Source organism: Mytilus trossulus, chromosome 5 (assembly GCF_036588685.1).
Source record: "Mytilus trossulus isolate FHL-02 chromosome 5, PNRI_Mtr1.1.1.hap1, whole genome shotgun sequence".
In the NCBI taxonomy this organism is placed as follows: Eukaryota; Metazoa; Mollusca; class Bivalvia; order Mytilida; family Mytilidae; genus Mytilus; species Mytilus trossulus.
The window spans coordinates 19,879,694-19,891,213 of NC_086377.1; the positions used below are offsets into that span (position 1 = coordinate 19,879,694).

Sequence of the window (11,520 nt, forward strand, 5' to 3'; positions counted from 1 at the left end):
TTTCAGCTAGCAAATTATCAATTAATCACACAAAGACTTTTCTTTTTCCCTTTTTTTAATCTCATATAATGATAATACATGTATTTATGATAATGACTGTGTAATGAAATAATTTACAATGATTAATGCTAACATTCATGTAATTTATAATGGATAAAATGATAACAATCACTAACTTATAACAACATACGAGTGCCAATGCACTTGTACATGTGGAATATTCCATTAACACATGAGGGTATTAAGGCACCAAAATTGTGTTCTATTGGGAGGTATTTTATCCTTTTCTGAATTCCATTCCACAAAAAAAAGGGGGTTACGGGTAGAAGGCACTGCTATACATCTCTGTGCATACAGTTTTAATGAATAATTCCTTGTATGGGTAATTGTTCATGCTATCTTTCTACAAGTAAAATTTTGATAAAAGAGCCTTTTGACCCCTTATAAAATACCTTCTGGAAGATATAGAGATGATATTTAAAATATGAAAATTATTATCACATACAAGGGTCTTGCCATATATTAATGGAACATTCCTCCACACAAGGAAAACAAATGATGCAAAAATAAAATAATATATTTATGTAAAATAATATTTCTGGTAAATCAGTCTCAAATTGTAAAACAATAGTTTGAACAGACATTTCTAAAAACCAAATTGATTTTTTAGAATCTTTATTAAAGATTGCTTGTTAAAAGTTATGTTTTAGCATAAAAGTTGTCCCTTTTACAGAACTTTAAAACTGAGTTAATCTTATTTTTGTAGAGTTTCAACCCACTTTTATAGAAAAGTATTCATGTATGACCAGAGTATTCAAAATGATGTTCAAATAGAAAATAAAGACTTGATCAACATCACATCTCAAACACAAGTGTAATGAAGACATGTCCAATGAGTATGATTTATTTATGGAGTATTCAAAAGTAGAATTCAATATTTATTTATAAAGATCTTAGTTGGAATTAAAGGCTACACAAATTTATTTTAGTCTTTTCACTTGAAACACTTTTCTTATAAATTTTTGGTTATTCTTAACTTGAAGAAAATCTTCATCTGCCAATTTCTGATCAGCTTATTCAAAAACATTAATTTGTGTGGCCCTAAAACGTTTTGACAATGTCGATCTTTGGTGATTAAAAATACATTAACTATAACATAATTCTAAACTAACCTGACTACATATATGCCCTATTAAAATATCACAACATTTTTCTCTGCAAAACAGTTTTTATACTGAGCCATATTTTATAGTAGCTGCACTTTAAAATTTTCCAAATTTATACATAAAAAGTTACATAATAAATCTGATATTGTGATTGATTAGAGAACAAACATTTGTGTTTCATTGTGACTAGATTTTCAATTTTGAGTCAAAAGTCAGATGAACTACCGGTACATTTTTTCTTTAAAATGAATGGTCCAATCTACTGTCAGATGAACATCGACCTTATAACAATCTTTCACATTGGATTCGATAAAATATTGTCAGCTGACAAATTGTAAAATATTGTCCAATGACAAATTTCATTAGTTTCATTTTGTCCGATGATTCCTTTCAATGTCGAAAAAATTGTTCTGACAACTCTTGAGAGATTCAAATGATGAAGAATGCTTGTTGGAGTCTGTGGTTCTTCATTGATGTTTTTCTAAGAAATCTTGCATAAATGTCACAAGAGCCATACATTCTTCTACTGATAGAGCGTTATACAATGATGCACGGATTCCACCAATAGCTCTGAAATAGAACAAAGTCAAAAATTATTATTTGTCACATCATTATTATAATTTGAAGTTTTGCAATTTGAAAATAACATAAGAATACTGAATCTCCTTAATCCCATGCTTGCCAGTTGCGGATCCAGAACTTTTCCTAGGGAGGGCCCGCTGACTGACTTAAGAGGGCTCCATGCTTGCGTATTACAATGAGATGGATCACAGTGACAGCTATGTAAGTTATTCCGGAACATAGTTCATCTTAGTGTAAACAAGGGGAAAATCCAGTGGACCAATCTGATTCAAGTATTTGAAGATATGCAAATAATAAGGCTTATTGATTATTATAAATAAAAAACTTTTCAAACTCAATGTTGAAGCAGCCATTATCTTCATGATCTTGGAAATCCTGTATTCTATAAATGACTTGAAAACAAACAATCATGGACAGCAAAGAGAATAAAAAGCTTTTCTGTTTGTAAACAGCTACTTAACATGCAAATTTTATGCATCAAGATTATATCACGAAATATTAATGCATACATACCTATGACCTTTGAGAGAGGTCAATCCACGCTTTTCAGCTTCTGAGAGAAATAGTTTTTCTAAAGCTTCATCTCCTTCTTGACAACCAATTCTAAAGGTTACATTCATTCTGCTACGACATGCCTTATCTAATGGAGAACTGTAAACAAAACAAAGAAATTAATTTGATGCCAAAATTGATATGATTTAACTTAAAGTGCTTTTTTTTATTCCTTTATTCCCTATTCTTTCCTTAACTTAACTTAACTTTCAATGCTATTTTTAATCATAGTATGTTGTGTATTGCAAATATCTAGTAACACTTAGTCTATTGCAATATTCCATTTATTTAATTACAGAAAAGATGATTTTTTAAAAATTTAAACTTTAAACAAGTGTGGACACAGATCAGTGTGGATAGTAATTGTTTTATATATATATTAGTTTTTTTACAGTGATTATGCATAGGTTTTTGCCCCACAAAAGGTTTTCTGATCTATTTTGATTCAAACTATAAAACCGTGTTGATAGCATGATCATGTTACATGGAAACTTTTAACAATTTTACAATATACTTACTAGTAAAATCCATTTGAGTTATCAATGATGTCATAGACAGCTTTAGATTTTACAGCAGACAACTCTTCCATCTTCTCGGCACCACCATTATCTTTCAACCATTGTAAAACTAGACCAAGGATGTATATACTGAAAAAATAGATAATTGCAAATTAGAATTAACATTCACATATTCAACTTGGTCAAAATCATTTTTTTCGATACTGAGAAAGTTGTTCTTTTTCATTGAATATTAAAAATACTAACAATTAAATCTGCAATTTACTTTAGCAGGGTCTTTAAGTAGTCAGTATGCAAGGACAGTTAGAAACTTTTAAAACTTTATTGAAAGCCTTAATAGTCCTTTCAAGAATTGTAGGTTATTTTATTATTCATACCCCCGAAATGGAAATTATTCCAGTCGTTGGTTAAATTTTCTTTGTTTATGACCTTGTAAAACATTTTGATATAAGTTGTGAAAATACTAACCACAATGCATTAGTCTAAAATGGTGGATTGATAACTTACTTGTATGTAGGTGCTGTATTGTACACGGAATTATTTCCAACTTGGATTTTGTAGTCAAATATAACTGGAGTAGTGTCCATAGCGTGACCAATGAGATCTTCTCTGATAATGACAAGTGTAACACCAGCACAACCAACATTCTTCTGGGCACCAGCAAATATAGCACCATACTGTAAAACAAAGAATAGTTATTACATACAGGGAGGGGACCAGCAAATATAACACCATACTGTAAAACAAAGAATAGTTATTACATACAGGGAGGGGACCAGCAAATATAACACCATACTGTAAAACAAAGAATAGTTATTACATACAAGGACAACGGGACCGGTAGCCTTGGCTATTAAATTTCCTTATCCAACAAAAGTAGACATTTTTTTTTACTCAAGGCAGTTCCTCTATACATTTATTGCTGACAACTTCTGGTCAAACACTAGTAATTTTGGGGCCCTTTATAGCTTGTTGTTCGGTGTGAGCCAAGGCTCCATGTTGAAGGCCGTACATTGACCTATAATGGTTTACTTTTTTTAAATTGTTATTGGATGGAGAGTTGTCTCATTGGCACTCACACCACATATTCCAATATCTAATCATACAAAGTCAATCTTAACTAGCAACAGATTTGATCTATATTCATGATATTAGCTTTTAATTTTTTTTTTTTTTAAATTAAGTTCATAAATTTTACACAATAAAATAATATGCTCTTCGGTTTTTTTCTGTTAAGATTACAAACTTCAAATTATGAAGAAATCATTTTGAATGAAATTTGCCAAAATAAATAAAAGGGATATAATAACTTACCTTAGACACATCAAATGGACGGGATAACATATTAGATGACATATCACAGACTAAAGGTACACCATTGGTTTCTGGTATATACTGGTATTCTATACCTGTGTTAAATAAATACTATAGCATTAAAATATCATAGGGTTAATCAGCAAAATTGGTATATATGTTGTCATTAGAAGACACGTTTTTAATATTTGTGTTTTCCAAACAATTTTTAAACATTTCAATGTCTTATTTTACCATAGTTTAATTACTCCACAAGGCCACACTTAAAAATATTTTGGTTTGCCCAAACCCTACCCAAAGTTGAGACAGTGGGTAGGTAGGTAGGCATTTTCTTTTTTTTATTCAAAAAATGAAATTAAAGTATCATATGTTTATTAGTCTTCATGCCTATTTGATTAAAAAAAAAAGTAGGCAGCTTTTTTCCTGGGTAGGTAGCGTTTGGGCAAACAAACCTATTTTTTATTATGGCCCAACAAAGTCTCTTTTTTTATATCTTTAAAAAGGACGAAAATCAGAATGCAAGCTTTTTTTGCTATGTACATTTCATAAAATGTAACAATGTTTTTTTACATCCACTTTATTTGAACTTTGTTGGATAGTTGTCACTTTGGCAATTCTTACACATCTCATTATCCAATTTTAGTGTGTTGTGAATTTTAACTGTTCAAAATGCATGAAATGAAATAGACTTTTTATGCTGATATTGCATAATTTAAAGCATTCACCAAACAATGTAAAATGTATACCAACTGAATTGTAAAGACGACATAAACTTACCATGAATAGTTTCATTAGAACAATAATAGACATATGAGGCTTCTGGGTTGAGATTCCATGTGGAAGGGTCTGGTATACCTGAAATATTATAAAAAAATTATCTATACATGTACTTGCATTACAAAAATGTAATGAAATTTATCTACCTTTTCTTATAGTAAATAAGATCAAATTTCAAATAAAAAAATTAGATTCAAACTTAAGCTTAAACTTTGCTTTTATACTTATAAGCATGAAACACAAGTTAAATGCATAAATTGAGTTACAAACACAAAAACATTCAAATCAAAATTGCAAACACATGAACATATTCCTTTTTACCGATTGCTTAAAATGTTTCTCTTATATTTTAAAATATTCTCACTCCAACCTTTTTTTCAAACTAATAGCATTCTTACTTGTGTATTTAGTGACTTTAGGTACAACTTTGTTGATCTTGCCATATTTCTCTGCTTCTATAGCAGCTTTAGCTGACCAGGTTCCAGTCACAAGATAATCTGCAGTGCCCCCTGGTTTGAAGTTCATCAGATTCAATGGAATGGCAGAGAACTGCCCAGTTCCACCTCCCTGTTTGAAAATTACTTTATAGTTGTCTGGAATATTCCTGAAAATTGCAAAAAAATATTTCAGAATACTATTGTGATGGTTTTATCGATGCAAAACATAGCAGGGGCGGATTCAGACATTTTAAAAAGGGGGTTCCTAACCCAGGACAAAGGGGAGGGGTTCCAACTACATGTCCTCATTCAAATGCATTGATCGTCCAAAAAAAGGGGGTTCCAACCCCTGAAACCCCCTACTTCTGGATCCGTGCCTGCATAGTTTCTACATCCTCTATCCATTTTTCGCATTGTTGAAGGTCATTGCAGGCACTTTATTTTGAACTTTGATGACAGTTGTCACATTGAACATGTTGGAAATCATACCAGTTGTCCTCATTTTTGAAATCATGATATGTATATGATCAATTTACAAGCTAATGTGAATAAATTATTAATAGTTTTTCTTGGGGAACAAATTTTTTAGGATTTAGTGGTGAGAGATGGAACATGAATACAAATGTTCCACAAAGTAACAATGGCCCAGAGCTGGTCATGTAGGAGTTGGCAAAACCAAGGATTACACTTATAACAGATTTTTTTATTAATCCATGAAAATAAATATAAATCCAGTCATGACAGTACACCAATAATTATGAATAAACAGGGAACATAATTTATGTGAAGTATGAAAGATTAAGATTTTAAAATCTTATCTGTAACCATGGTAACATTTAATTAATACTTACAGAAGCTGACGTAAATCATTCTCTGCTGTGGTGATTATCTTTGTAAAATCAGCTGATCTGTGACTCAACTCTGTTAAAAAAAACTCATAATGAAACAAACTGTTATTGGTTAAAAATAGATACAGGATCTATCATTTTATAATCTAATACACATAGGTAAAATCAATAAGATGATAGTCAGTTCAAATACATGTATCAAAGATTAACATGATTAACTTGTATACTTGATCATTTGTATGTAAAAAAAAATGTGCTTGTATTCTCTGGTATTTATTTATTCTTACATTTGTACTTTAAAGGATTAAAACATACTTAAGGTAACTACCATTTATATACCTTTTTATATAATTGTTGGTACATGTATTGTATTATGAAAATTATTGATGTTGCAATGTTTATGCCCTTTGGGGCCCATAATTGGAAATAAAATATCTTCTTCTTCTTTACTAACAAACCCCTTTAGTTTATACCGGTATTTTTTTTTCTTTAAACTTACCCATAACACTGATTCCAAGACCATTGTAGTTTAACATTTCTTTCTGGGCTCTCTCCAATACCTGCACAATAAAATAAATACAATAAAACAATAATTTTGGTGAAAATGTTTTTCTCTTAATTTTGACAGACTTTTAACAACAGGATCAGTAGTATGTCAGTTATGAAAACAATATATTTAAAAATTAAACTGGCTGCCAAATTTTAAATAATTTACACTATGTGTTATAATATTTCATTGTTTTTTTGCCTGAGAATAAAAGCCATTTATTCTTGTATTTTTAAAGATAATTGTATGGAGTGGTATTAAAACTTTTTTTATTTCAAAACAAACTTTCAAACATTTAAAATATTTAAAAAAGGGACGAGATATATTATATATACATAATGATGTTTTGAAGATACGAAATAGAAAATTATAAATAATAGTTATCAAATTACCAGGATTATAATTGCATACGCCAGACGTGTTTTTTTAGTACTGGTATGGTTAGTAAACCCCATATTGACAGAAACAAGTGCCTGTGTTAGTTTTCCAGAGAAAAGTAATAATAACCACTGATAACTATGACTTATGAAATCAACAGGTTTCATTGTTTGTAAATATTATAATTGTTCACGATTAATAGAAATTCCCCGTTTCCATAAGTAGATTTAGCCTTTACCTAGTTTATATAAATTTCTATTTATATAAGCAAGGTTATATAGCCTCATAGGAGACCGTGACTTGAAACAACGTGACCCGACTGTCTGTGACCTCAATATGCAAAACTAAAGGTTCACACAATGACATCCCATAAACAACCCTGCATAAATTTACATAAGCATGGGGATTTTCCACTGCACACCAAAAAATAAATATTGCCATGTTATATAATTGAAATAAAAACCAATTGTGTGATCATTTAGATAAAATTTATGTAAATTAGAAGGCTATATGATTGCATCAGTCGTGATTTCATCATCAAATTCAGGTCCGAAGCGGAATTTTCTCAACATGATCCGGCCCGGATTTGGCATACGCCATTGACACAAGTGAAAAAGTTCTTATATTCTTAAGTGACAAGAAAAAAGGTGTACATTTTTCACTAAAATCAGACAATACCAATGTCAAAATTCCGTCGACGGAGAAAATATGTGCGATTTGTATGAAAAGTCGTAAAATTTTGGTTTCAGATTTTGGAATGAATGTGCCCTCCAAACAGGATACGAGATTTCCGTCTCCACTTCAAAGAAAAAATCGCTTTAATTTGAAAGAATGCGGGTTAACAGTACCACACTTTTGTATGAAATCATTCTTTATAAACATAAAAATTCCGTCGACTTTGAAAATAATCTAGATAATACGTTATTTATTGTAAACAGAGTAAAAATGCAAAAAAAATGTCAACTTACCTCAGTTGGAAGCTTGGCAGGGCCGGCTGAGAAATTGATTACTCTAGATGCCATGATTTCTAATTAACAGTCTGTTAATTACTAAATGATAAATTGATAAGTTTGTAAAATATAGTTTCCTAGTTTCTCTAGGGTTAGTTATAAAATAGTGAGAAGGATTTTACGGTTACAAAGCTTTTTATATCACGCCGCATGCATGACGCCTTTTGATTGGTCACTTCAATGTTGTTGAATCTTATTGGCCGAGCAGACGAACACGCACTGACCTAATGCCTCATTGAAAAGTATTTTATTCCGATGACCTGATTATAGTGGAACACTTCTTAAAATTTCCGCTCTCTCATTTGTTGTTGTCATTAGTTTGTTATGGTTTTTCATTATTTATGATTAAAATATATCTGCGCTCTACTCATGTTACTCGAACAGGAACAACATGTTAGATATTTACTGTTCCCAGACTCGAAGAAAAGATTTGTAAAATGTAATTAAATCATGATGTCGAGAAATATAGCCAGAGCTTGAGCCTCGAGGAATCGGATGCATCTGAATCTTGTAGATGAGGATCTAGATGATATGTTTTTATAAACTAAATCTTATAATATTATAATTCTGATACATTTGATAACTTTTTACTTTGTTATAGAAGCATTGCGGACTTTCTTTAATAATAATAGATGGACCTTGAGAAATGTGCCAGGCAGAGGAATGTTGGACAGGAGAGAAGCATGCATATACATCGACAAATGGAATATGGCGCTACAATTTGGAACCCATACCTGAAAGGTAATATATACAAACTGGAACGTATCCAAAACAGAGGCAAACGATTCTTAAAAAAACCGCTTCAGGAGTCGAGAAACAACAGGGTACCGTTCATTTTCAACATGAGACGCCAACTTGAACTAGACCGAATAATCTGTCTCTAGTGTGGGTACATTTGTCATTTCATATTTTCTTTTCATCATTTGGCTATTTTATATATTTTATTTTTTTTGTGTCCAAAAATATAAAAATAGCCAAATGATGAAAAGAAAATATGAAATGACAAATGTACCCACACTAGAGACAGATTATTCCGGTCTAAACTTGAACATGTTGAAATGGAGACGCTAGAGGAAAGAAGACAGCCTTCGTCTTATTCTGATTTACAAGGTGGTTAAGGGTCTGGTACCGGTTCTACCAGCCCGGCAAAGCATATTCAAACTGTGAAACTTACAATATTATTGAACGTCAATTTTAAGTAATCAGTAACACCAGAGGCCTTATTAAAGTACCAAACTAAAACAAGCCACAGTATATAAACATTCATTTTTCATGGGAACAACTATTCACTGGAATCAACTACCAGATAAAGTTCTGGGTCCATATTGATAACCAACATGACTGCCAAGGCTCCGTGTTGAAGGCCGTGCATTGACCTATAATGGTTTACTTTTTTAAATTGTTATTTGGATGGAGAGTTGTCTCATTGGCACTCACAATACATCTTCCTATATCTATATGAGACGCCAGCTTGAAATGGAGACGCTAGAGGAAAGAAGACAGCCTCTGTCTTATCCTGATTAACCGTGAGTTTGCGGTTGAGGGTCTGGTACCGGCTTTACCAGCCGACTACTTTGTCACACCAGCACGACCTATACAAACTATCAAAGACACCATATTCTTGAAATTCAAGTAATCAATAATACCAGAGGCCTGAAAGTACCAAACAGCAACAAGCCTGGCTCAGCCTAAACGGTAAACCAGTCCACAGTATATAAACTAATTTTTCGTGGAAACAACTATTCACTGGAAACAACTACCAGATAAAGTTGTGCATGCAGGTTCTGTAGAGGCATCTAAGGCCGCTCTACAAGAACATCGTCCATAACAACGGCACTCTTTTCCAACGTGTATAAAAGCCTCAACAGGATTCTACACGTAGTGACATGGTACCCGGCAATACAGATACAGATGCAGATAGAAGCCCGACACAATATAAAGAATAGAAATTATCGGGGTGCTGAAACCTAAAAAGAATGCTACAAAATAAGAAATAGACCAACACACTCAACATATATCCCAAAGAATAAACAAAAAAGTTAAATTAAGTTGTAGGTCATTTTAACTTAAGGACTGATCCCGTTATGATTATTGAACAATAACCGTTTGCCAGGGGAAGATCATTTGATATTCTGAGAAGAGGGGTTGCAGAAGATTTTTTGTCTACTCCAATACATTTAGTTTATATGTCACTATGTATGCTTATTTTCGTGACCTTTGCCGCGAAAAAGGTAATTTTCACATTTTGTACACGATTTGTGTTGCAGAAAATTGATTGTCATCCTACTGTCTTATGCAAGCTTATATATTTTCAGCGCTGGCAAGACCTGGATATTCATTTTCACCCCTCTCCCGGTTTTTTTTACTCCGGGAAATCAGATGGTGACAGGTCGTGTTGCTGTATATCATATGTATTGTTTATATCTTGTATATTCATATTGTATTGTTAATTTGTATATGTTCTTAACTGATATGCTTTCAGTCATACGATTAGGACTGAATCGAAATGTTGATGTTTTAGTATTTTAATCATGTTAAACATGTTTTTAAAAGAGGTAGAAAAACACCAATATTTTATCCATCTTTTTTTTTCCAAATCCGGCTAGGTTAAAAGAATAAACCAGTTTATTAGTACAAAAAAATTGTAACATTCGCTTCACGAAGGTCCCTTAATTAAAGTGGCGACCCGCAATATACTATCCGCCTAACTATTTATCAACTTTTAATTAATGTATATTTTGAAATATATATATAAATATGTGTTTATTTGCCCTTCAGGATAAAACCTTAGTTAGTCAATATACTGGTATTCACCGGAATAGACTGGACTTTTCATGATATACTTACTTACATGTAAATTGTAATCTTACTATGCAACAAACAAAAGTTACACATCTGTTAATTCATAAATCAAATATAACCGGAACATACGATCGCCATGGATTATCGAATGATCATGTCAAATGAGTTATCAAGATAAAGGTTTGACAAAGTATACTGAAAATTATGACTCTGTTCATTGATAAACTGAGCATGTATTGTTTAGATCAGAAGATCGTTTTATCAGGTCAGCTTTGAGGATGATCATAAGTCAGGAGTTTGCCGTCTAGATCTGCACCCTAAATCTGACAATGATTGCCCATATTATGTAGATTTACTATTTAAAGTTGTTTCCCTTTGTACATTAACCAATTTTAAATAGAAAAGTAAAGCTGGCAATTATATGAATATTTATTTAAAAGATCACAAAGATTAAGAAGTAAAATTTATATAAATATTTAACTTAAAATATCGACCCTTTCTTTGCTCATAACACCACCTGCTAATATCACCGCTGTATATACCTATAAACACCATACAATTTGTTCATATAGACCTGCATGTCCTTACT

General features: G+C 31.7%; 1 protein-coding gene across 1 annotated transcript; it reads right to left on the reverse strand.

Annotated features, from left to right (window-relative positions):
* Nucleotides 1–1,579: 1,579 nt before the first annotated feature.
* On the reverse strand, nucleotides 1,580–8,288 carry LOC134718635 (phosphoserine aminotransferase-like). The gene is made up of 10 exons (XM_063581285.1): nucleotides 8,088–8,288; nucleotides 6,694–6,754; nucleotides 6,198–6,267; nucleotides 5,308–5,513; nucleotides 4,910–4,987; nucleotides 4,133–4,227; nucleotides 3,326–3,495; nucleotides 2,819–2,947; nucleotides 2,262–2,399; nucleotides 1,580–1,736 (listed from the first exon to the last, which is right to left on the reverse strand). Exons 1-10 carry the CDS (start codon nucleotides 8,139–8,141, stop codon nucleotides 1,634–1,636), a joined length of 1,104 nt encoding a protein of 367 aa, XP_063437355.1. The 5' UTR covers nucleotides 8,142–8,288; the 3' UTR covers nucleotides 1,580–1,633.
* Between the last annotated feature and the right edge of the window lie 3,232 nt (nucleotides 8,289–11,520).